The 26,670-nt window shown below is 33.8% G+C and overlaps 1 protein-coding gene across 8 annotated transcripts in view; it reads left to right on the top strand.

Annotated features, from left to right (window-relative positions):
• Positions 1–26,402, top strand: part of LRRFIP2 (LRR binding FLII interacting protein 2) — a 48,108-nt gene extending 21,706 nt beyond the window's left edge. For 2 of the 8 annotated variants that reach the window (XM_088167882.1, XM_088167888.1), the window contains exons 4-16: positions 8,171–8,215; positions 8,873–8,986; positions 9,415–9,486; positions 13,632–13,802; positions 14,094–14,186; positions 16,176–16,268; positions 19,406–19,507; positions 19,759–19,891; positions 21,157–21,206; positions 22,592–22,712; positions 23,705–23,784; positions 24,667–24,771; positions 25,516–26,402. In XM_088167882.1, coding sequence (XP_088024008.1) covers positions 8,171–8,215; positions 8,873–8,986; positions 9,415–9,486; positions 13,632–13,802; positions 14,094–14,186; positions 16,176–16,268; positions 19,406–19,507; positions 19,759–19,891; positions 21,157–21,206; positions 22,592–22,712; positions 23,705–23,784; positions 24,667–24,771; positions 25,516–25,626 — 1,290 coding nt within the window. In that variant the 3' untranslated portion in view covers positions 25,627–26,402. Of the gene's footprint in view, positions 1–1,139; positions 1,215–1,957; positions 2,006–3,650; positions 3,705–6,188; positions 6,297–8,170; positions 8,216–8,872; positions 8,987–9,414; positions 9,487–13,631; positions 13,803–14,093; positions 14,187–16,175; positions 16,269–19,405; positions 19,508–19,758; positions 19,892–21,156; positions 21,207–22,591; positions 22,713–23,704; positions 23,785–24,666; positions 24,772–25,515 lie in introns of all 8 variants that reach the window. The other 6 variants (XM_088167913.1, XM_088167892.1, XM_088167893.1 and 3 more) reach the window with 6 other exon arrangements.
• Positions 26,403–26,670: the final 268 nt, after the last annotated feature.

Raw genomic sequence — 26,670 nt, 5'->3', positions numbered from 1 at the left:
CCCTATCACATAGTTAGAAACATTTTAAATGCAGATGTACAGCAGATTGAATTTGCCATAGACCTTGATGTTAATCCAGTGATTTATTGAGAAAGGCATGGGAATTATTGTAATTCTGCATAAACTATTCCAGAAAGTTCAGTGTTTAACATGTGGATATAGTGTCAATAAATGAAATATTTTGGATGTAATTTTTTAGACGGTTTTTGGTACTAATGAATTAGCACTTGCATTAGGTGTTAGGGTGGTCAGAACAGCAGTGGATATTTGTGTTGAGACTAGGCTGAAGTAATTTTGTATTTTCTTATTATTGTATTACAGCATTTCTCTATGTGCTTTTGAAGTGCTGTTTTCCTGTTCCCTTAGTTCCTAAACAAATGAGCAATATGAATATTTCTGCTTTCTGTTGCCTATTGAGATAAGAAATGCTGTGTTCTGCACACACTGCTTTTTGCCATGTTTTTATCTGTCTGGTTTTTCTTTTTTGTATGTGTGTATGAATTTTTTGCCTCACATGTTCGTATATATGCAACTTGTGTAGAGTGTCAAAACCCAGCACAAATAAGCCAAAGTATAATTGCTAAACTTTCAGTAAGTGCACTTGGTGTAAAGAACAGTGGCAGGGTACAGGCTATGCTGGTGTCACATAAACATCCAACCCCAATTCAATTACTAGGGATTTCTCTTGCCAAAATGCTTCTCTCTCCCCAAAATGCTTTGATTCATGATGGTATCTAATGAAAAAAAGATGAAGTAAATAATTTAAATAACTGTACTAATTATTAGCAAGTCTTGTCAATTTTTTTTCATGTATTTCCTGCTGCACTTGTCAAGCTTTTGGAGTTTTCTTATTTATTATGGAGGAAAAATACCAAAATTATTTCCTGTTTTGTTTGAGCATGGCATTAGAAATACAGATAATGTTGATATACAGAGTGCATAGTAATTTTTGGGCTTTTATTCTTTACTTGCTTAAAAAAGTTACATGGATTTTGGGTCAGCAGTAGGGAAAACATTACAGCATTGTGTACAAGGTCTGAGCTTGGGAATACTTGGGCAATGTTAAAATAAAACTTTTGTTTGCAAGATCTACAGGTGCAACCTTTGTCTTCTCTCTTCTTTCCTTCCTTACCCCTCAGAGTGGAATTTACTATGATCAAAGAAATTATAGCAGCCTTGGATTTAGTAAACCAGTTCCTTCCTACCATGTTCGGGTCTGTCTCCTCTTTTTATATTAATTTAATTACTTATATAAAATGCATTTATGTGGTTTTGCATACTTATGCCATATGATGCTAACTTACCTCTCTATGACACTTACAATTATTACAGTTAAAAATGGTAACAGTTGTATTTTTTACTTGTAAGTTGTATGTTATAAAATTCATGTATAACATGCAGGTTACTTTGTTTTGCATGTGAGGTTTTAAGTTTAAAATATCTTCTGTTTCATGGTTCTATATGATATACAGAAAACAACCAGCAGCTGTGACAGTTGCTGTTTCAAATTCCTGTCTTTAAAAAACAATTTAAAAAATCTTAAATGTTTAGCACCATTGTGGTACTTTTTCCCAACTTAATATAAATGATAAAACATTGATATGTCACGAGATGAGTAATATCTTCCAGTACCTGCAGCTGTGGTCATGGCCAGGTTTAAATAACTAGCTAGAGGAACTTGACATGTTATTTGAGAACTATGTAATTTTTTCACTCTCTTCCACAAATCCAGTTGCAAAAATACTAGACTGGTTTAATAATGTTTAAATTGATTTCAAAGATCATGAGTTTTCCTGGAGGCTCTTCCACTCTTTTCTGAAAGTTTCTGTCTACTATAGATAGATTAAAATTTAGTATTTAAATCTTTAGGACTTCTGTGGAATGTAGAGCATAGATGAAAAAAATATTATGTATGCAGAAAAAGTATTTCTGACTTATTCCATTCTTCACATTATAGTCATCTTCTCTATACAGTGATCCAATGGCACCAACTAGGAATTACAGGGTTAGTACAATGCAAAACAATATCTTACTTACCTTTAGATGTTTGAATGGCCCAATATAAATATAAAATTACACTTTTCTTCACAGGTGTCTCCTTTAAACACTGCTTTGATAAAGAAGTATCAGTTTGTTTTGTAATCACTATTTGCATGGTTGCCTTAAATTTGTATTGTGTGGCCATGAGGCTTGACAGTATAACATGTGCATTTTTTGGATAATTTTAAAGTTGCATTTTCTGTGTATAATTTTCTGGAGGCCTTTCAGTTTAATTTTCTTAACATTGTTAACTTGCCTCTTTAAAGTATTTTAGTAGTTGCTGTTTTACTGCTCTTTTTACAGACAAACATAAAGTTGGTGAGCACAACAATAATGTTGAAGAACACTGGGGTTAGAACAAGTTAATTCAAGCATACTAAATAACATCTGCATGTATAATACTAAAAAAAGTATTTTTAAAAGTTAAACATTTGAATGGAAATCAGGAGATTACTGAAGTTTGTAGTAAATGCACCTTGAATACGTTTAAATAGGATGCCTTATTTAAATTGAACAGACATAAAAAAAATGCAATAGCGTGAAAACCTAATCTGCATCTTTATAGAATAAAGAGTAGCTAGTAGTGCCATAAGAATGGCAAAGTAAGCTCTACAAAAAATTATGTTTAAGAAGTGGCATGAACATCTGTATCTTTATGCCTTTTGCTGCTATAGTAGTTCAAATCCATCTTACACTGCCATTTAGACACATGGTAAACCTATGTAAAAAAATCATCAAATATTATGTAATATTTTCAATTAGTTAGTGAGATCTTCCTTTGCACTTGGATTAAAAACAGATGATTTACCTTTTTTTGGCGTTGTGTATGTTCTCAAGAAAGCGTTAGAAGATTCAGTGAGAGAACAATATCATAAAGACTGCTATTACATATAACTCTGATATACATCTAATTCTAATTTCTGCTAGAGGTTTCTTCATAGGGAGGAGCAAAGCAGCATGAAACAGTAATTCTTTTTCTCTTTAAATTGTGTTTCTCAGAGCTGCTTTTATTATCCACTGCATAAATAGATTTCAGACTTGCACTTTAAACATAAGTCTTTCAGGAGAATATGCATGGGTGAGTGTAAAATAAAACCACAAAGGGTACAGCATAGCTTCAGTTCCTAGGGTGTGCTAAAATTTCTGCAGGCTTCAGAGCAGTTAAAACCAAATTGCAATTTAAATGTTTAATTTAATTATTCAAATAATTAAAATTTTATTTCTTTAAACTATTTGGCCATTTTTCAAGGGAATTCTTAGTGGCACATGGAAATAGGCATGCCTAGTAGTAATAGTAAATGCTGGTGAGAATCTTATTTTTTTTTACACAAAGAAGTATGCTACTAACTGGAAACAGATAGGATAAGAGAGTATGTGACTGTGCATAGGAATTACAGTGTTTGAGTGTGGCATGGTAATGACTGAGACTGGATATACATGCTGCTTCATTCCTTGTTTCTCAGGCCTCATTGTATGGTGATGGGTGACAACTCAAATAGTTCTTGCACTCTTAGTGTAATAGGCCTTTGGTTGTTTCTTTCATTATTTTTGTTTTCTGCAGACAAAAATCTATGAAAGTTGTGAAAATGTCCTTCATAACTTTTCTTTAGCCATCTGAATACAGTTATTCTTCGAGAGCAAGCTCAGGCCGAAGTAGTCCTGTGGTGAGCATTCCTATGCATGATTTGCTGAATGCTTTGATATTAACACATCAGCAGTTATGAGTACACCCACTTGGGAATGTTTCACTGACCAACACACAGATTTGATTTTTCCATTCTGCATAACAAGTTTTGATTTGTCAGAGATGTGATTTTTAGCAAGATTTAAATTTTTAGCCGTAAGACAATAAACTGTAGAAGGTATTTGTTTTTCTAAATATATTTTTAATGTTTATAATAAACAATTGAAGTATAACTGAAGTATAGTACATTGTAGGGGCTACCACCCTATGTCATAAATGGGGCAAGCACATGAAACATACTGCAGTACATGTGGAAAAGTCTTTCCTTTGGGGAAGAGGATTAATGGAAACTGTTATATCATGCAGTAAGTTTGCTCATTTTTATGGTAACCAGTATCCAAAATGAGAGAAAGTTGTTTCTGGATCTGTATTGTATTAAAAGTGTCATTCTAAAGTTGTTTTTTTGTGCTGCAAAGTGATTTTAAAGAGTTTTACTTTGCTTCTGCCACAGAACAATTGTCTAATTCATTGACACAGCTGATCATTTGTCATGCTACACAAAACAGAAAAGTGATCAGTTTTGTAGTATGGGCCAAATTGAAATGTTCAATCCTTTTTTAATTTTCTCACATATTATAGGTACTCACAGTGTTTTAGGTACTAAACAAATAAAACCACATTTGTCAGAAACTAATGTTTTTAGTTACAAGAGATATCAGAGTGAATTTTTGAGGGTGTCAGAAAGAGGTAATTTTGCAGTTGCTTTATGAAGTTCTGAAACCTAACAGATATTGACATACATATGTAGTCTCTTGCACTGTGAAAACACTACTTGTCTCCTTATTTTTTTTAACATTGAGATTAATTTCTTAAAAGCATGTACTTTGAGATATATAGGAATATACATATCTATATATATATAATCAGATCTCACTATGTATATGTTATACCAGTTAATGCCAAGGTACATTCACTCACTCTAGTGAATGCTTAATAGACTTCAAAGTATTCGTTTGATGAAATAATCCTGAAAAGCAGATGAGATAAAAGTCTTATGAATAATTTAACATTCATTTCCTACTGTTTCTATGGCTTGTATTTTGGTTTTACTCTGGATAATACATTTGAAGTCAGCTTAGTACTCTCTGGAAATCAGAAGAGCAGCTAGGAGATGGAAAAGGTAGAAAACACTTGTGAGAAACTGTATGATACTTCTCAATCTTAAAATGTATCACTTTTGATGAACCCATTGGGTAAGATACTAGGAGTACAAAAAGTATAGAAAGAGACACAGCAAGGTTCATCAGGTGTATGGACTTCTTAACAGGAAAGAGAAGCGGATTTTGAATGAAAGACCAGTATTGTCATTGTAGACCGAGTTGTTTGTTCTTTTGCTGTAAACGTAATAAATAAGAATTTTCTTCAGTATCTTTATACTTTGTGAAATGCAAGTGCAAAAGCCAAACTTCCAACTATCAAAATTTACCTACCTAGCTACATTTAATGAAATTAAGATACTATTTTAAATATAGATGTAGCTGGAAAATTTGTTGTCAGAGAAATAGAATATAATATATCAAAGACAACAAATACAAATTCTCTAGTCCTGAAATAGCATAATCTGAGCCAGGTGTTCATCAGTAAACTGTTTTTGTATACCAGTTATATATGGAATTTTAAGACGTCTCACTATCTTTTACTCAGAATGAGGCCACGCATGTATCAAGTATAAAGATTTCTTTTTTAAATGCTGAAAATTAGATAAGAACAATATATTTTCAAACTGTGTGTATGAGCACTTTTTCTCCTATAATCACTTTCACTGGGAACATTGTACTTAGTTTAACTTTCTTCCTTTTAAAGTAGAATATTATCAATAAGCTTATGATAAACCCGCTCTTCCCATTAAATACTGTGTTTTACATGCATAATGTTTCTCAGTTGAATATTTCACTTGAATTCCCATGGCAGATGTAATTGCTGTAATGTGCTTAGATACATTTTGCCTTTTCTAAGAAGAAATGTGTAGCACTAGCATTTTTCCCCACCCTTTTAGGTGCCTGTCTGACATACATCTTTGGAAAGTAACTTTGCCTTCTAGTTCAAGATGTCTTAAACTAAGGAATGAGAAGAAGCCCAGATGATAGCTGGCACTGTTTGGTTTGTGTTGATTTGAAAAAAAAAATTTGTAGAGAAAAATAATAATTTTTATTTATCAATTTATATGATCTGCAAACTTGAAGAAATTTTTGTGGTTTGTGTTTGACCCTAAATTAGTACTAAACCCTTTGGTATCTGGTTGTATGCTTACTCTAATTGAGGAAAGTGAATCAATAATAAATGTTCATTGTTTTTAGTGCAATAATAGATTTAAGATAGGAATTTTTTTTGTTTTTTAATAAACATTTGCTCATTCGGAAGTGTCATCTTCAGTTCTCTTTCACCTTCTCCTTATCTTTTGAAGTCCTCTGATTTTTCTGATCAAAGTGAAACTACTGCTGACTATTTTAGTCGTTCCTGCCGCAGGGGAAGCATTGTTTCCGATGCAGATGATGGCCAAGTTTTGAATAGTGTGAGTGTAATGCTTTTATTTACACTGTGGTGAATACAGCAAAACCATGGATTTTCTTTTCATACTGTGAAAGAGTAAACACTGTAAAAGCATTCTAAATTACTTAATTGCAAATAGGTTTATTGTGGGAGTGGGGCTTGTTTTCATATAAAAATGCGCTGAGTGAATTTTTAAAAGGCATGCTGCTTTATTTTAAAGGAGATTTTGCCTGTTGCTAGAAGCATGTGACAAGTGTAACACTTCACATTTTTGTGTGTGTGTGTGATAAGCTTAACGATCTCTTAAAGAACCAAATATTTTACATTTTTTTCTTTCAGAAGTTAGCAATGCTAGGGGGGTTTAGCGTACTTTCGGAAAATTATTACTTCTTTTAGTAGCAAAAATATTTTGTCAGAATATTATTACTTCTTTTAGTGACAAAAATACTTAGAACTGTGCTCACATGAGTATCTTTTAGTGTTCCTTCATCCCATATGAGATTTTTGTCAGAATCCATTACTGAAGCACTCCTTGTTGGTCATGCACTTATACGGAATTCTGTGTCAATCAACAGATCATGTTACAGTAAAATTATCATGATGGTTTTCCTGTGCAGCTCCCTTTAGGCTGAACATTGTTTATACCAAACCTAGCCACCTTCCCTTTCTCACTTTCTGTGACTTAGCATTTAGATGATATTTTAATACTAATACAATGCTATATAAGTTGTAATAATTAATGTTATTTATCATCTGTACATTCTGAAATCATGAGAGACTAATTATTTCTCCAGCTTAAATTTTAGCGCTCTTTTATCCCATAATAAAGCTGACTTTCTGAAATTAATGCTCTGCTAAAAGAAATGTGGAGGCTGAGACTGGTAGTTATGCTGCCTTCTCAGTTGCTTGTGTTATCATCATTATTTATTATTAGATTCAAAATTTATATTTTTAATTTAGGTTAGTCTAAATGTCTCCTGATCAATTGGATTCTTCACATCATTCTGTCATCATACATACAAGTATTTGCAATGTGTAATTTCAGTACATCTTCGGAGGTTGTGAATTTGTCATGAAGATGATGTTGCTTTTATAGAAGCCACAATAGGAGAAAAAAGAAAAATCATAGTAGTGTTTGTTTCTTCTGTGATTGCAATAGACTTCTGAAACTCCTTTCCCTGGCATAGAGAAAAACAGGTGTTCTTTGGGAAGTAAGATATGTGAGATACCTTGTTAAATACGTGTCTAATCACACCTATTCTGATTCACAGAAATGTAGAAAATGGGGACATCTACAATATAATTTTGCAATAGCAGTTTCCTAAGTAAGAAGAGAGTGTGGTAGTTCTTGTGCTTAGTCTTCAGTCTATATAAAATATGAATTTAAATTATTTTGTAGATTGCTTTTCCTTAGTACACTTTAGTTATAGGCTTTTACCTGAACTAGTTTTATTGTGATGTAGTCGCAGGTGACACTAAGATTGAAATTTCAGATGTATTTTCTATTAATCAGGGCATTCACACTGCTGTCACTGACTGCCTTAAGTGTACCTGCATGAAGCTTTGCATCAGTTGTGCCACCAAGTATTGTAATGATTACTCTGTTGAAATTTAAAATACTAAAACATGTTTTGTTGCTCAGTACTGGTAAGGACATTTTAAAAACTTTTAAAAAGTTTCTGGCTTTTTTTCTTTACAAGCAGTCATATATTTTGCAGTTGAGGTAAAAACTACTTTTTTAGGCTGAATATTGTTTTTCCTGTGTTGATCTGTGCTAACATCTGGAATTTTTAAAATTGTTTCATTTTTAAATATTTCTCAGTCTCTTTGAACAAAAGATGCTGATTTGGTAGTCCCTTATTACAAAAGGTAATCATGTTCCCTATTCTCTTTCAGCTGGAAGAAAAGAGTGAAAAATCACATTCAGAAATATTTTCAAGGGTAAGAGTTTTTAATTTTAAAATTATTGTTCATTTACAAATTTGCAAGTGTTGATATAGTTTAGAAAGTATAAATTCTGTGTATTTTTTGTTGGGGTTAGCTTACAAAGATATTTTTAGATATACTTCTTTATTGCCCAAAATTAATGCTTAGTGCCTTTTATTTCTTGAGGAAAAAAGATTATTCTTTAGTTTACCTTTGGCCAGTAATTATTTTCTATACAATTTATTTTTCATGTGAGAAATACTTACCAGGAAAGGCTAAAATTTAGGAGACGAGGCTATAAAAATCCATATGGTAGATTCTCATTGTAGACTTTCTTCTGAATCCTGGATGGCAGAAATTATAATATTTAGAAATACTGTAAATATCTACAGTATTTCAGCAGTATTAGACATCTTATTAATGTCTTCTGGACAGATGACTCAAAATTCTAATGTTCTTATACATTAAGTCGTCAACAAGAAACCAACATTTTACCAAGAAGAAACACAAGTGCTGGAAAATAATAAATGGAAAATACTGTCTGTAAGCTTATATTAAGAAAAACAAGAGAGAAAACTGTTCTGTGATTTTGAAGAAATTTATAAAAAGTATTATCAAGTATACCAGAAATAACCATGTGATTCCTGATACAATGTTTTTCCCTTTTTTAAGCCCTCATCTCGCAATTCAGTAAGCGCAACTCCTCTAAGTGGCAGCTCGTCTAGGAGAGGAAGTGGAGATGCAAGCAGTTTGGTGGATCCTGATGCCTCCCTCAGTGAATTACGGGTGAATTGCATTTTCAAAAAATTTGGAGCTAGTTTAAATAGGAAGATTGTTCTATAATACAGAGCATCTGTAATAATAAGAAAATGCTATGAGGACGTAATTTTCAATCATGAAGTATTTTTTTACTTTCTTGGTAATTTATCTTGATAATTTTGTGTTCATAATTTTGGTTTAAGAGTTTAGTTTATTAAGATAAGACTTTGTGTATATTGAATTTCAAACAATTCTGTCCTATTTGAGATGTCTTGGAGTTAGGGTTATAAACAAAACCCTAATTTCCACAAGTTGTTGTGAATTAATTATAATTTCTGGGAATTATTAGAGGCTTTGTAATGTGACAGAAGTGCATGCAAACCTTTTAATGCTTTTTCAACTTTCAATTATTTCCCCATACTTCTTATGCAATGGTTCATTCCTATGTCCTGCAGGATATCTATGATCTTAAGGACCAGATACATGATGTAGAAGGGAGATACATGCAGGGACTTAAAGAATTGAAGGTATCAGGGCTCCTCCCAAGCATGCATTCTGAATGGGTGTTTTTGCATAATGGAGTTATCACCAGTTTCACTAATGTATAGTGGCTTCACTAACAAATTTTTAAATTTCTTTAAAGCATGTATCTAACTTTTAATGCATGAAGAGCATCAGCTTAAAATGTACATGAGATTGCATGTTTATTATTTGATTACCATTAGAAGAGTATTAAACTTCAATGTTTTTTTATATATATATAGATGTTCTCTGATAAAATAATGAGGTGTTCAGTTTCTATTTTTAGAGGCTTGTTAGCAAATAAATGGGCATACAAAATAATTGTAAGGTATCAAATGAGAAACAAAGAAATGGAAGATAACTATGGCAAAGAACTTAAGAATTAGTCTTCCAAGTTTCAGCAAATACTTCATATTATAAAGCAAAACCAAAATAATAATTTTGAAAGATGTACTGCAATTAATTTGGGCAGGCATATTGCTTTCACAAGAAAATTAATTTTGCTCTAATTCTTTGCCATTAAGAAAAATTATTTATGCTGGTTTATATTCCCATTATTTTCTCTAAATCACAGCTTGTTTTTTTCAGCATTAGGCTAATGAGTGCTAAGGAAACTTTCTTGTCTGGCAATCCAGCATCCACTGTGGTAGTTACATTCCCACCACCCCAGACTTTCATTGCTGGGAGCAAAACCCCCCAGTGAGTCACCAAGTGAGTCAATGGATGCTACACGCTCCATTCTCACACTGTCAGTCAAGGTTTCCTTACAGGCTCGGCCACAGGTGTCCCATAGCAGAGTCTCAGACCTCTGATGTCTCTAAGTACTTTAGTCATGGCAGAGACACAAAACTGGCTCGAGATCAAGGTGGGTGCCACCAGGGAGGGACCCTGAACCAAGCAATCCCTGGGCTTTTGTATCCACAGTCACTGCACACCGGGGGATGGGATCTTCCTGCTGAGCCATTGGCTCCGGTCCTATCTCCGAGTGGCCACTTACCTGGCTGGTGCCACAGGTCCCCATGCCCCTTGTTGTGCAAAGGGTCAGTGCCAGATCACTGCTCTTGCTGGAATCTCCAGCCATTTCTCTGTATTGAGGGTACAATCTGCAGTTTGCACTGCAGCAGTGCACTGAACTAACTACCTGTACTAGGTGCAGTCTTCCACAGCAGATTTGCTGCATTTTGACTTGTTTATTCTTTTATGCATTTTCACACAATTAAGAGTGCAGTAAATTTAAAATAATCATACTTTTCACTGTTTTGTATGAAGGGAAACAGAATACAACAAATTACGGGGCTTAAAATCTTTTCCAGGATATTTCTTCTGTTCACTTTTCCATCATCAAATTATGAACAGCTTCATGTAAAAGTAAAGAGAACTTTTCATGTGTTTTATATCAACATAGAGACTGAATTAAATTAATGCCTCTTGTATTAGAGCATGTAACAGTGGTGTATTTATCAACTTCCTTGAATTTCTTCAATTTAACAATATGTTAGATGATATAGTAAGGGGAAGATATGTAATACGAGCTGTTTAGTGTACCAGAAAATTATTTCCTCTTTGAAGGATAACTTTAAAGATAACTTTAAACCTAATAGCAATATGTTCAGATGAAGTATGTTTTGGTTTAGTTATATTGCCGTATGAATATCAAAAGGACTTCAAAGAGTAGTAGATTACAAGATTATTAGACATAGACAGATGAGACAGATTGAGTGTAATGTGAGACTGCTTCATATTTTCAGAATGGATCTAACTCTCACACGTTTATGTGTTTGCCAACATCTCATGATTACTATTCTGACTCATGGGTAATGGATTATTATTCATTGTAATCCATTACAGTTACCAAAGAGCACAGTGTGCAATAGTAAGATCTTTTTCTATGCTCAACTTTCAGAATTGAACTTCATTTTATGTTATTGCTAATACCGAATAATATATTCCTAAGTTAATTCACATTCCATAGAGATTCTTTTGGGAACCTTTTTTTTTTTAATTAGGAAGATACTGCTTTTTTCTCAAATTGTACTTGATCAGTCTTGTTTTGTTTATGTTATAGAAGACTTATCAGGATACCTGCATTTACACTACATTTAAATGTTGGGGTTGTTTGTTGGTTGGTTGGTTGGTTTTTTTCCAGTGGTGTACTAATGGGCACTTGTAATCACACTACCTTCTGAGCTCTCTGGTTGCCCTTATGCTGCTAAAAGTGTGGGTTTTACCTAGCTACAAATATACTGGTTGTTAGCAGGATCAACTCTGATGTGGCTAGATCTGTTTTTGTTAGGTCTTCAAATATTTTCCTGTCTCAGTTTGATTCAGTTTTGTTACTTCCTTATATATTTCTTTGCATCAGCTGTAAAGGAATTCTGTTTCTTTCCTCAAATTTTTTTTAATGCTGTTAACAGTGCACTCTCTTGATGTATGTTGGCTTGAATAATCTTGTTCTAGCTGAGCAAGCTAATTTTTATAGCACTTTACTGATAAAGCACTGGGTGGTATTTCTTCATAGCTTTAGGTTATATGCAGAGTCTTATGTATTTTCATTCCATCTCATTCCCACTGCTGCATCCTTAAAAATCCTACAGATCCCTTCTAGTGTTTCTGAAATTGTTTCAAATCAAACTGGAAGACTTAATGAAACTGAATGGAATTCTTGAACCATGGGGGGGAACATGTGTTAACTTGAAAATAAGACAGTTGCAAAGAAGTCTTTGCAAGGTTTCAGGTTTTTTAACCCAGTAGAGACTTAGACATAACTTAGCTTCTCTCTCAGAAGCAGTTTTCACTCTTTAGTGTCCAAATCAATCTATTCCTCTTTTGTAACTGCAGATTCACTCTCCCCTGCCGTTAGTCTTTTTTTTAATGACATTCTAATACAATGTTTTAAGCTCCAACCTAGTCTTGTCTTTTAAGGCTGGAGTCCTGGCACACATGGCATACAGTAAGAGGCTGAGACAATGGACTTGGATAAGTCTTGGAGTAGTGGTTGGCAATATTGTTGCTGTTTTCAGCGTGTCTGATAGAGTGTATGTGTCTGTGGAGAGTAGAGGGTGGACTTCTTTGCAAGAGAAATATGCAACAGACGAAAGTTGAGTTGTAAGAGCAGAAATTCCAATTAGAACTCGAGAAAAAAGAGTTTTCACAAGGAAACCAAACACTGGTGCAGGTCATCCAGCAAGTTTGACCATCTGCAGTCTAGATTTCTGGAGATAGTTAACATGGAGATGAGCTGTGAGCAGCCGTCTTTAGTTAGGGGATTGGACCAGGTGTCATTCAGATCTCTGCTGAACTAAATTACTACATGACCCCAGTCACCACATTCAGGGAAGTAATCAAACTGGACTTTTTCCTTAATTGCATTTTTTTTTTGTTAAATGTCATATCTCCCTGTGAAATTACGGTAGAATTCACTATAATCCTAATATTTTCATTTTTTCAATGCTAAACTGGATTATTCTTTGAAAGTCTGTCTAGCATTTTTTTTGCCTATCTTTACAAGATTTGTCATATTTACAGCACTGCAAAAAGAAATATTTTTTCTGATTCTAATCTTCAGAATTACTTGCATGCACTTATGTTTGGTTTTTTTTGTTTTGTTCTTTTTTCTCATCCTGAGGGATAATCTTAAAATTTTGAATCTAAGGTCATAGGACACTACTTAAATAATGAGCATTAAGTTAAAGCTACTCTTGAAGTTATTTTGTGATCTGTTTTACTGATTTAATTGTCCACATTCTCTGTGTTAGATTTATTGCCTCATTCTGAACTGTTTTCTTATGCATGCCTTGAGAATCGTGATATTACTACTAGATACATGGTATTCACTAGAATGTGAAACTGTGATATTACTACTGTATCCGTGTGAGTTGCTGTGAATGTGGCAGAGTAGAAAATGCAAGTGGAATATTATCTTGTATTTTTCATGCTTTTGTAATGATAAATTTTCATTGTTGTGTATGACCTAAGTTGAATAATTGAACTAAACTGTTACTTGGTATCTCTAAAGAATATATTTCAGAAACAAAAATGGTTGCATAATTTTAATGTCTAACATCTCATAATTTAACATTATGGTGGTATTTTAACATTATCACAATGCATCAAAAAGTTAGACTCATGTAAACTTTTCTGCTATCTGTAGGATTCACTAGCTGAAGTTGAAGAGAAGTACAAGAAAGCTATGGTTTCCAATGCTCAACTAGACAATGAGAAAAACAACTTGATTTATCAAGTGGATACTTTAAAGGACGTTATTGAGGAGAAAGAAGAACAGATAGCAGAGTTCTATAGGGAGAATGAAGAGAAGTCAAAGGTATTTTTTTTCTAATTATAAAGTACTGAAATCTGGACTACTTAGAACAGTTGAAAACATTCAGAGTAGCTTTACTTGTTAGTATTTGGCTTAAGTCTTTATGGCATTTTTTCTCTCTACAGTTTATTAAATAAAATGTTCTATATAGTAAGTATCTGGGCAACTTATTTAGACCACTTCAGTGATTCAGTGGATTTTTTTAACTGCTTGGTAGGTATAATTTCTGAAATCCTTGCAGTAATTTCTTACATAACTCAAAATAAATCTAAATAATTGTTTTATTTAATACAGGAATTGGAAAGACAGAAACACACCTGCAGTGTTCTGCAGCATAAGCTGGATGAACTTAAAGAGGGCCTTCGGCAGAGGGATGAATTGATAGAGGTATGCTCATATGAGTGTATGATAGAACCTGTGCAAATAAATATGGTGTAAGATTTGAGTGGGAATCGTACACAAAGCAGGATTAAATGCTATCTTGCATTTTTAAGAAATAATTTCTCTTGTTTTGGTGGGTAGAATTTAAGCTACTGATCCTCCTAAATTTATAAAGCTGAAAATGTCCCTGCAAGGTTTTCAAGTGTATTACATCTTGCAAAACCTTTAATTCTTGTGAGAATTATGGTTCTCTCATGAATGTTCCTTTTCTTTGTTGTGAGAGCAGAACTAATATTTGTGTTGCCAAAATAATTTTCCATAGCTAAAAGTTGTTTTGCATGGATAATACCAAATGTTATTCTTTGCCTTTCCCAAAAGTTTCCATTTCAGTTATTTCAGATTTTTGTGAGTTATCAACAATTGAAGTTTGCCATACTGAATATTTGTTTGCTTATAAGTCAAGCATAATACACAGAAATACTGGTCAGCATGTTATTGGGTCACAACCATATTGCTATATGTGTAGTGTGTTCTTTTCCCCTCTCACTCTGTTCTTTTTCCCCTTTCTCTTTCGGTTCTGGAAACAAACCCACCCACCCTGCAATCCCAGAGCTATTATCAGTCTTCCAAATGGTCCACAAAGAAATATATGTATATATAAGTATACTGTCAGCAGTATGTGGGTGTCCATTTTCCAATAATTTTAGTTGGAAATTGCAGTTCACTTATTACATAATTTTCCCACTGTCTCTTCATTGCAGTAAAAATTGATTATCTTTAAGTGTATAGGCCAAAGTCTCCACTGCCGTTTTCAAAAGCTCTATAATAGTTCATTGATCCTTTATTTCATCACTATATTAGTGTGCTCTCTAGGTGGTAGTACTGTAACTCCAAATGGTTTCTGAAAAGTCCCAGTTCTGTTTTGGAAGTATTATGCTTCATGAACTGGAGTTGATACGACTTACTAGCAGAAGAAAAGGATTAAGACCATCCTAAGTATCAGCATTTTGAGTGAGATAAATGCTGACAAGCAAGAAACCCTAAAAATTTCTCTTGTGACTCTGTTGCTTGCTCTAAGTTATCTTTGACTTCACTTAGAATTAAAGAACAACTTTGCATGTTCTTGTTTGGGGTTTTGGTGGGATTTATGTATATGAACCAAAAATATACAGTCTATTTGTCTGGAGTGTTTGCTTTGGTAGAACGTAGTATGTGTCAAATAGTCACAAATACATCCAGTCCCTTTGAATATTTGATCTGTGTTTAATACTTATTTGTGTATTTCCCCCATCTGTTTACACTGACAGAAAATCTAGCTGAATCCATGTAGCTTTTTGCAAAAAGACTTTGTCTTGCATTCCCAAATGTAAAATCAAGTTCACTCCTTAAGAGGGAAAAAATTGTCTCTAGCCCTTAAAATTCTTATGTCATCTTCATAGCTAAGCATTTAATTATGTTTGCAGGGCAAGTAGCAAAATGCAGTGATAGGTAAAAAAGTAGGACTACACTTGATATGTATTCCATATAGTATCAGAATGAAGTCAGCAGTTGTCTTTTGCTTCCTGGATGTTTCATTCAAATTCCCTTCTTTATACTTTCAAGAAGATTATTTTACATTTAAAACATTAATAAAACTAATTGTTAACATTAATATTCACTTCCAGAGGGGACTTAAAGGTATCTGGAAAGTACAGCAGGGTAATTGTTTCTATCCACAGATGTGGTGAGAGCAGTCACTAAAGAAAAGTAACTCTAGATGCAATAAATTTTCCCAACAGCATTGAGCAAATAGAATTAAACATCGTTCTCTTGCATGAATTAATGAGAAATATATTGCATTAAACTGAACACTGCTTCTGTAACTTCATGCTCATAAACTCTTTAGTTGACTTTTATTACTTAGTTTCCTTTATCTATTTTAATGTTTGGAACTTTTTTTTCCATTTCCTTACTTCTCTTTCCTCTTTTATTCTTCCCTCATCCTATTTACCACAGGCGAATCAACGTATGCAGGAGAATATAGACTCCATAACCAAAGAAGTGTTTGATCTACAGGAGACAATTAATTGGAAAGATAAAAAAATAGGGGTATGAATCAAATATGGGAGGAAAGGTATTTTTTTAATTTAGAAGTAGATGGATGCCCTCTACACCCCAAGGAATGCTGTGTACTCCAAAGAAATTAAGGCCACGCCCAACTTAAATGAATAAAATGTTTTGCAGTCTTTCTCTTCTTCAGAAAATGAGCCACACTTTACTTGCATAATGATAAGTAGTACTAATTAAATCTCTAACATGAACTTTTACACATACAGTTTTCCAATTTTTTGCACAATTTTTGATGGCATGCCTAGTGGTGAAAAAATGATCACTTCTGATCCTTGCAGGATTGGCTAGCTTGGATGCAGCACTGAACCAAGCTGGTTTTGTGATATGACACATGAAATATTTTGGGTATTGAGAATCATAATTGAAACAATGGTTGTAGCTTTTGAGGAGCATCCATAAGGTTCCTGTATAGGAAGAAAGAAGTGTGCTGATACTGTGCAGCTGGTGTAGGTCAGGCAGGGTTTGTCAGCTTTGCTTCTGGGCAGTGCAGAAGTCGTAGAACTGAGTCAGCCTGACCATTGGTGATCACTATGTGGCTCTGAACTTGTGGCTGCCCTGGGACACAAGTAGATTGCCTGGTGGCAATAGGGAAAGCCTTTAAAAAGGAATTGTCTGCCTTTTAATAGCTCAGGGGTAATTTCTCTCTACCTTAATTTTACAACATATTTTAATATATTCAGATTTCTTTGAAAACTGTTTCATTTGCTGGAGTTCAAGTCACTTTGAAAAGTTGCCCTTTAACTGATGGTGCCCAGTTCAAAAGTTATGCTGTCTTACATTTTCTTTCATGCTTTAGTCTTCTATCATAAAAAAGAATTCAAAATTCTAAAGTTTTTTGAACGTTCTTCTGAAAGCTTTTTCTTTTTAATTTACCCTATTCTTTCCATCCTTATTTCTCACATTTTTATATCAGACTGTCTCAATTTCTGCAATATTTTTGTGCTCTTTCAAATACATTGCCAGAGTTAGTACAAGCATATCCCATATTCAAATATAGCCAGAATGACAAGAAAGATAGATATGTTTTCCTCTAGCCAAAATTGCCCTGCCAGTTTGTATTTTTGTAAACACTTTTACTGGTTATTTTTCCAGTTAGTTGTGTTTTTTTAAACTCTCAGAATTGAACTCTCTTAGATTTGAAAATGTAAAAATGCTGCTCTTTCCAGTCTCATATCTATAAATATTTACATACTTTTCTTAGCTCACAGCTCTTGAGCCTTTCTCCCTCCTACTGAGCAGCTTTGCTGTTCCAGCTTTAGAAGTCTCTGTGAAGCTTCTCAATGTAGTTTATAACTAAAATTGTAACCTAATTTTACAATGTATACAAGCCTTTTTAGCTGTTTCAGGAAAAGAAAGGGAGGCAAACGGAACAAAAATAGCACAAGTTTGATTTGCACCTGCCTTCTTATGTTGTCCTGTTTCTACAGTGCTTGAAATTTGTGGTTATATTTGATCTTAAATTAGATCAGTTTGAGGGCACTGAGTTACAGTTTCAGGTTATATTCCTGAAATATACAGTTATTTTATGGTTTAGTGGCTTCCAAGTTTCAATTAGTAATGGCAACTCTGAGTTTGATATAGATGTCATGAAGGCGTTTGGAAGATTTAGAAAATAGGACCCCAAACGTCTCTGCATTCTTGCATATGATTAGATTTTGCTCCTATCAGTATGGTAAAACCGGTCTGCAGAACATTGTTGTCTTGATTTCTGTTTCCTGCCGCAATAGAAGAATTGCAGAGGTAGATTTTGTGCAAAATCCATGTCAAATTAAATCCTGAGCATACAAACATCGAGATTTTTACTGGTTTTGAATAATGATTACTTAGATCTACATAGGTAGAAATACACAGTTGTCAGTTTCATTTCCTTCCCCATCAGAATTTTCTGATTTCCAACGTTCTCTCAGGTGGTGAGCTTACTTCCCTTTCAATCTCTGCCACTTTTCTTCAAAAATTAAAAAGATGTATGTGTCTTGTAAGTAGAGCACAAAATTATGTAATGATGAAGGCTCTTCATGCTGTTTATAGTGTAGTTAGAGATACAGTGTGTGCTAGGAAATAAAAAGACATCTTACTAATTTTTAAATTAAGCCATCAGCTAATGTTTTCACACATTGAATTGCCTTTATTTTAAATGTTACATTTACATACTAATAAATCAAGTGCAACAGCACTTGTCAGAATTTTCTGTTGAAACTGAGTAATGCTTTAAAATATTGCTCTAGTATAGATTCTAGATGATTATTAAAATTCAGCATACCGCAGTTATGTGGGGCAAGTACAGTACAAATGTATACACCTTTATTTCTTTCTTGGTATCAGTCCATTCCTACAGATTCATGCATAGCAGCATAAACTTTAGTTGGAATAATTTTCTTGGCAAAAATGTGTGTATACTTTGTACTTGTTTTATGATGAAGATTATTTTTAATGCATACAGTATTGAATGCTGCCCAGTCAAGTAAAAGTGTCTAACTACCAGCATAGGCAAACCTGTCTACACCCACAGTGCACTTCTAGCTGCCAAGGTTTTTTGTGCTAAAATACTGCTAGTGTTGCTACTGTAGCATTTGCTACTTTTTTTTCCCTCTAAAATAGATTTCTCTGGGTTTAGTAAATGGTGTTTTAACCTTTAAGCAACTAGTAAATAAACTAGTATTTGTGAGTGGATAATTTCAAGGTCTTCTATGATGTATGATTTCTACTTCTGTACCTTATAAAAGGCAGAGAAATTAGTTCAATAGATGTAATGTTTTAGGATCTTTGCCATTTGAGTTGCAGCAAATTTTATTTCTGCAGAGTGCCTGTATAAAGAGGAATCACTCTTTTGGTACTCAATTTAGTTTATCAAAATCTACCAAAAAATAGAATTCACTGAGTAAAAATCTCTCAAAATATCTAGGGCTTATCTGAAAAAGAAGTCATGACAAATGCAGCATTAAGTTAGATATGCAGCTTGTAGAAGGCAGTTATCAGAGATGTACATATTTAAAAGGCGCTTTTAATTTCTTGACTTGTATTGAGATTTTTGTATTTATTTGTAGAACATCTTTCTGCTGTCTGTCATATGCTTTTTCTCTGTGCCATTCTTTTTCTTGCTATCTGCCTGAGCCCAGGCCCTAGAAAGACAGAAAGATTACTTTGACTGCATTAAGAATGAGCGAGATGAGCTCAGAGAGGAGTTGGCTGACCTGAAGGAAACAATGAAGAGAGGACAGGTATGTTGGTAGCAGTTACTTTACAGTAACAGAAATCCAGGAATGGGGCATGAAATCAAGGTCAGTAAAATAGAGGAAGAATGGTTGCTATTCTTGTGCAGTCTGAAAACCTGACCTTAGGGTAGGATAAATGGTCTGTATCATTGTAACTGTTTTGATGAACTTGAAAAGCTCTTTAAAAACTTGCCTGTTGATTTATATTTTAGCTCTTCTGTTGTATGATTAGTTTATTGTTTGTTTTGCATTTTTAGAAACATGGATTAGTTATAATTCCGGATGGCACACCAAATGGTGATGTAAACCATGAATCAGTGGTTGGTACAATAACAGTTGTATCACAGGAAGCTGCTCAGGTCTTGGAATCTGCAGGAGAAGGACCACTAGGTAAAAATATTCTAGTATACTTTATAGAGTTTTTGAGGGCTTTGTTTCCTCTCATTCACAGTGGGTGTGTCTTACAGTTGCAGATGCAAGCACATGTGATGCTTCTAGAATATATGCTTACACAATTTCCAGATTGATTTTAATTTTTTGTTTGTTCTGAGTAAAAAAGACATACTTATCTTTTGAGCAAGAAAAAATGTGGGCTTAGATGTTTGAAACTGATTAGTTCTCTTGATCCAGTTCCTGTTTTAATATTGACAGAAAACATCTTACTTAAATGTGGCATCTTTTGGATTAGTATGTTTTCTATTGTGTTTCATGAAAATAATTCTTTAGAAGTATACATAATCAATGAAAGAATATTGTGCAGTCTTCCATCACATTAATTAGAAAAAGAAGTTTTAAAAACATTCAAAAAAATGATAGGTACAACAGAGACACTAATTGGGGGTTTTGGTTTAAGTCACTTTAATTTGATTTTATCCTTAGGTTGAGCAAGTTATCCTATGCAAGGTCAATCCACTGTAAAACTCTGATAAACATGTAGAAAAAAATCTCTATATAATTTATATATAGTTGTACGTAATATATAATAGTTATATATTTTTGTATTGACAGAAATTAGACTTGATATGTATTTTTGCTGTGGCTCCCTCACAGGGAAATACAGATGTCATTATGCTTCATTTCTGTCAAAGTTACAATTTCTAAGGGTGCTGCTCTAGTCTTAGCACAGTGTTGCTTGATAGACTGTTTTGTAGCCACTACTGATCTTCTGACTAGAGATATTGCTGCATTCCTGTGGGCCCTTTTCCAGGTACTTTTTTTGTCATTTGGGAACACTTTTTGCAAACTTTCTAAACATACGGGGAAGCATAGTGGCTTCCCTGAAGAGACAACAACCTTCAAATAAGACAGGGAAAATAATACAGAATCAGAAGAAACTTTTATTGGAAATGGCTGTTCTAAATGTTAGAACAAAATTGTTTTAGTATTAAAAAAATATAGTAAATTATAAAGATTTACTAAACTCTGAGGTCTTGCTTTTAGAATTGTTATACTAATAAACAGTGTGAATGAAGTATTTTTTCCTTTTTTCTACTATTAACTGAAGGTTGTTGTGCTATTAGTGAGATTTCAAAGTTTTGTGGTCCCAGTGCTATTAGCTTTGATGAGCAGTTCATTTGGAATAGAACAAAAAGTTATGAAAAACATATTTTTAGTTACAGATTTCTCTGATTTTTAATTGGATTCTTTGGTTTTAGATATCAGGCTACGAAAACTGGCTGGAGAAAAGGAGGAATTACTGTCCCAGGTAAAATAAGTTATTAACTTCAGAAGCAGACCTTTGTGTATCATTTTGCAGACTATTTATATATAAATAATAAACAAATGTGAAGCACAAAAGTGCTTAATCAAATATGTAAGCACTAAAGCAAAATAAAATACTCAAATTCTTAACTCACTGACTACCAGGAATTAGCAGTTCCTCTTGCTAGTATACTTATCCATGGGACTTTGACCTTGTTTGGTAAAGAAACATCATTTCACTAACTGGTTAGCCGAAATCTAACTTGTTCCTGACTTTACTATCAGTGCACATCCTTAAAGTTCTTTCTTTTATTTTGTCTTATGCAGAAATATTAAAGTCAGTAAAATTGCACTCTTATAAGCTCATGTGGCATTTTCTTCAAAATTGCTGAGTGGTACTATTTCACTAATCATTTCGGTAACTCAGAGAGAAAATTAATATTATTAGTTGTATTTAAATACAGCTCTGTTTTGAGAAGAAAGGACTCAAACATGTTGAACAATTGTTAAGTGCATTACAATTTTTGCTCTTTTAGTTGCAGACATTACAAATTTAAACCATTGTTGTCAACATTTGGGTTTGCTGTGAATGAACTTTAATTATAGTGTAGATACTTGTTTGGAATGCCAATAAATTATAGTATTAAATATATATAAATATGTATGCACATATTTATCACTATATCATTTAAAAATCACTGATCATGTATTTGATTTGTATCAGGAATGGGGGTTTTGCAAGTTGACTCACATATTGCTTATCTATAGAACAATATTTTTATAAGAATGTCCAAAAAGTAGCTCCTACTTCTTTCATAATGTCCAAGGCAGATAGCTGAGAAATCTGTGTTCCCTGACTACTGGAAAAACTGAGACAGCTGCTGTAGCATGAAATAGAACTATTAAAGACTAATGTGCACTATAGACTTCCCTAGGACCATTGTTTCGGGTGGAGTATGAAAAAAACCATGGATTATTGTCTGTAAACTCACTAGGATAGTGTTCAAGATCTTCGTGTGTGTTCAGAGTGTAAAAGATACACAGTAGAAGAAATCCATAATCCATGGAGCTTAATGCCATGTCCTCTTCTGAAAGTGAGCTGTTAGTTACTATGTGCTCCTGCACTGTGCAGACATCCCTGCAGCACTGACCTAACTGGTGGCCTTGGGTTGTGCAGTGACATGCAGAGGGTACTCACCCCGTGATGAGGATGGGGTCCTGCAGCCACAGACCTCAGGGACTGACTCCCCAGCATGGCTCTGCTATGCTTGTTTCCAGAACCTTCTCAGCCAGTGGCATCTCAGGACTACTCTGTCTTTTTACCACTGAACATTTAGATACTGAATTTCTGGGAGTCTCTTTTTCATAAAGAAACACTTCCTTTTTCAGGTTAGAAAACTGAAGATGCAGTTAGAAGAAGAACGACAGAAATATTCTAAAAGTGATGGCATGAATCCAGATATAATAGGCTTGGAGAATGGCTCTGACTTGCAGCTAATTGAAATGCAAAGTAGGTATATGCTTACTTCAAAGTTATTCTTCTTGCAGAGAGGACTTCCAACTCCTCTTGTTGTGCACTAGTAGTATTGTGAATGACTGTATTGTTGAGCAGATAGGTTTTTGTTGGTATATGTCCTTGCATGGAATTCTCACGGCAGAATAGCTTAAAAATCTGCCTCTTTCAGTGTTGAAAAACAACCTTCTGGGAAGTTCTTTTTCAGTTGATAACCTTGCCTAGAGTGGGTGCCATTACTTGGATACACTTTTTAGACAACAGAACTTCAGCTAAGATTTTAAGAATATATATTCTACAGGATAATTTTTTTCAATCTTTGATATAGAAACCTAATCTAGAAGACAATTGTCTTGAAGCAAAACCTGAAAATTTATTTAACATAATATTTAATGTTGTTTCATAGAAGCACTAAGATGTTTTTCATTTCAAGCAAGCTATTCAACTGAAAATTTATTTGTTTGACAGACTGTCATTTAATATGCTTGTGTTAATGAATGTGAACAAAGCCCTGGCAATGTGAGGGCTCAAATGTAACACCAAAATAATTTGTCAAGCTCCTTAGAGTTCGTCAGTCAGGTTCAAGTCTTGTGCTTCTTATTCAGATATTCTTACAGATGTCTAAGCTGGATGCTGCTGATATTATGTTTATTGTGGTCTGACATTTTGCAGTGTGTGTTGACTATTATGTTGATTCTGTTCTCTAAGGAATTAATTTGCTGATCTAAACATGTGTTTTAAAAGGTATGTATCTCATTGGTGTACCTGAGATTTAATGTGCACTTTTATAGAGACAGTAGCTGTGTTCTCTAAATAAAGGAAAATTATTTCATTTCAATATTCTTGTAGATTGCTGAAAGAATATTAACTTCTTTGTGATCCTGGGTATGGGCTTCTCAATAAAATTGTCTTTTAATTAATTTTATTTAAAAGGGAAACTATTTTAGAGAGTTGCTTTGACTAACATATGCATATCAATTTTTGTCTAGGAGATGCCAACAGACAAATTAGTGAATACAAATTTAAGCTTTCAAAAGCTGAGCAAGACATAACTACTTTGGAACAAAATGTAAGTGTCTTTCTTCATGTTTGTTATTACACTGCACACTTTTAGAATACTTTTTTCAACAAAAACTATGAAAGCATATTTCATCGTTTGATTCACTGATTGATATTTAGTTTGATATTTAGTTTTAGATTGATATTTTGTTTGTAAATACCTGTGCACAGCTTAACCATAAGAGAAAATTTACCGAGATGCTGAGCTGAAAAAACATGTTATTGATTCATAAAGTATGATTGTTTTCATAGATGTATAACTCTCAACTTTAGAGAGTAAATTTTGTATACCTTCCACAGTATTTAGAACTTTCTTATGAGTAATTAAGTTAGATATAAATTGATCTTCTTGAACTAGTAACTTCAGTTCTTCTTTATAATCTGCCATAGTTTTGTATTTTAGGAACTTAACTACAGCTTATTACCTAAAAATTAAATGAAGGATTAGAATTTAAATCACAGATGCATATATTTTCTGTTTTGCACATATTCAGTGTAGTAGTCTGTCGTGGGGATTTAGGGGTAGCGGGGAGCTGTACACAGAACAGTCCAGCCTGTGGGTTTTAACATCTGCAGGTTGCAATCAGGATTTGTCTCAAGTCCTCTCCTTCCTGCTGCACTCTGTGCTTGGGCTCACGATGTCTTTCATGATGTCCTGATAAAAGTTCACAGTCTCCTTTCTACTTTGCACCTTTTCATACAGTTTCTGCTTTTCAACTTTCCACTTTGATTTTTAATCTCATATGTTTCCCAATTCTTGATTTGTTGTATTCCAACTCTTCTCCCTCTGCTTAGTTCTTTAACTTTCTGTATCTTCTCAGCTGTGTCCTTGGAAGGTGAACTCCAGGTGGAATACCTGATTATGTTCCTTTTGTCTTGTTTGGGTTTACAGATTGGACGACTTGAGGGACAGGTTGCAAGGTATAAAAATGCAGCAGAAAATGCAGAAAAAGTAGAAGATGAACTCAAAGCTGAAAAAAGGAAACTTCAGCGAGAGGTAACTGACTTGGCTTCCTTTCCAGCTTTCTCCATCTTGAGCTGCTCTGTCTTTTGCCTCCAAGTTCTGGGTTTTTTTGTAATCTTTGATTACAGCTTTTAATTGTTTTTTTGAGATGACCTTCAAGTTTCGATATGACATTAAGACATCTAGCACTTTGAAGTAATACTAACTATGATTCAATGCTTTACTTCCTTGAAAGGAAGCATCTAAGTGGTATTCTTTTTCTAAATGTGATTAACTTGTAATATTTTAAAGTAATCTTTCTACAAAAATTGCTAGAGAGATGAATGGTCCCTATGTCAAATGACATCTTGGGAATTCTCTGACTTGCACCTCACAGGATTCTGAGTAGGAGCTGTATTTAACTGAGCTGTTGATCATTCTTGCTTAAGAGATGCTGCATCACTAGCATGATGCCTGCTACCTGTGATGGGAATGTGTGTCTGTGTGCAAGTAACAATGATGGAGAGTACTTTGCCTTGTTCTAGGTAAATTGCTTCCATGTAATGGGAGGTTGCAGGCACCTAATTCTTTCAGAATGAATACACTTCATGTTTCTGTTGCTTCGCAATTATTTTTAACAGTTTAATTCTGTTTCATATGCCTGCAATAATGGAAATGTTCTATCTTAACTTCTGTGGCACTCTTATGATACATAATATGTTTTTCCTCTTATCAAGCTTGAGAACAGAACAAAGTCCAAATAAACTAAAGTGATCACAATTTTTTTTAATTTTATAGCTAAGAACAGCACTGGATAAGATAGAAGAGATGGAGATGACCAATAGCCATTTAATGAAAAGGCTGGAGAAGATGAAGGCAAATAGGACTGCGCTTTTATCTCAACAGTGAAATGGGAATTGAAAATACAATGCACTGCTCCTTGAATAACTAGTCCCTAGCTTGTTTATACATACAGACTTTCAGTGGCACAAACTATTTGAACACTGAGCTGTTCACTGGTGGTTTAGTTTCATAATTAAATGACATACTTTTTGTAATTTATGAGAGAATGAAATGTAGTTTGAATTCCCATGTGAATGACAGCAATTTTTCAGTAGTGTTTGATTCTAGAGTCAAAGGTGGAGCACAATGCTGTATGTTTTTACAACTATGGAATCAAGTTTACTCACGATCTCTTTTGGCTGCTTTAATGATGCTTGATGCTCAGAGACAGCTGCATGAATTCAAGACACTGTATTATGAAACTAACATATACTTGCTTAAGACATCACACAGCACAAGTGCCTTTTATCTGGTGCAATTTAGTCTTCATTGTTGAAATAACCTTTGAAACCAGAAAGCATTTTATTTTAAGATACATTTGGGGTATTCCCTAAACTTTATACATTTTGAAAATACATTTTTTAAAATATTTAAATTTATAAGAAAAAATAGGGACTGTATATAAAGATCTGCTTCTTTTGCATGGGCACATCTGACTTCTGTGTAATTTTGTCAATACTAGCCCCTGATACTCTTAGCATTAAGAGTGCAGTTAAAAACTGAAGTTGTACGGCATCAAATTGTGTCATCTGCTTAAGTGCAAATTGAAATTTTATGGGGGGAGGAAAAGGGTGAGAAATGTGGCTAAGGAGTTTATTAAATGGACACTTTACTGACCAAAACTGGATGTTTTGTGTTTTCCTTTGAATAATGAGATGCTAACAGGACAAAGCAAAATCTGTGGAAGAGTGAAATCTGATCTTCATATTTTTAACAAGTATCTTTCTGCTTCTGGAAGAGTGAGTTTGATTTTTTTTTTTTTTTTTCCCTTAACCTGTCTGCTACTGTTTGACAGTACTGCCATGGAGCAGAGGAGCTGCATAAGGAAGAAGGTATTTTCTGGAATAGTGTGGTTTTTGTCTGTAGCATACTCCCTGTAGACAGTGAATA

Source organism: Sturnus vulgaris, chromosome 1 (genome assembly GCF_052056855.1).
Source record: "Sturnus vulgaris isolate bStuVul1 chromosome 1, bStuVul1.hap1, whole genome shotgun sequence".
Classification (NCBI taxonomy): domain Eukaryota; kingdom Metazoa; phylum Chordata; class Aves; order Passeriformes; family Sturnidae; genus Sturnus; species Sturnus vulgaris.
This window is presented reverse-complemented; position numbering and strand designations above follow the sequence as displayed.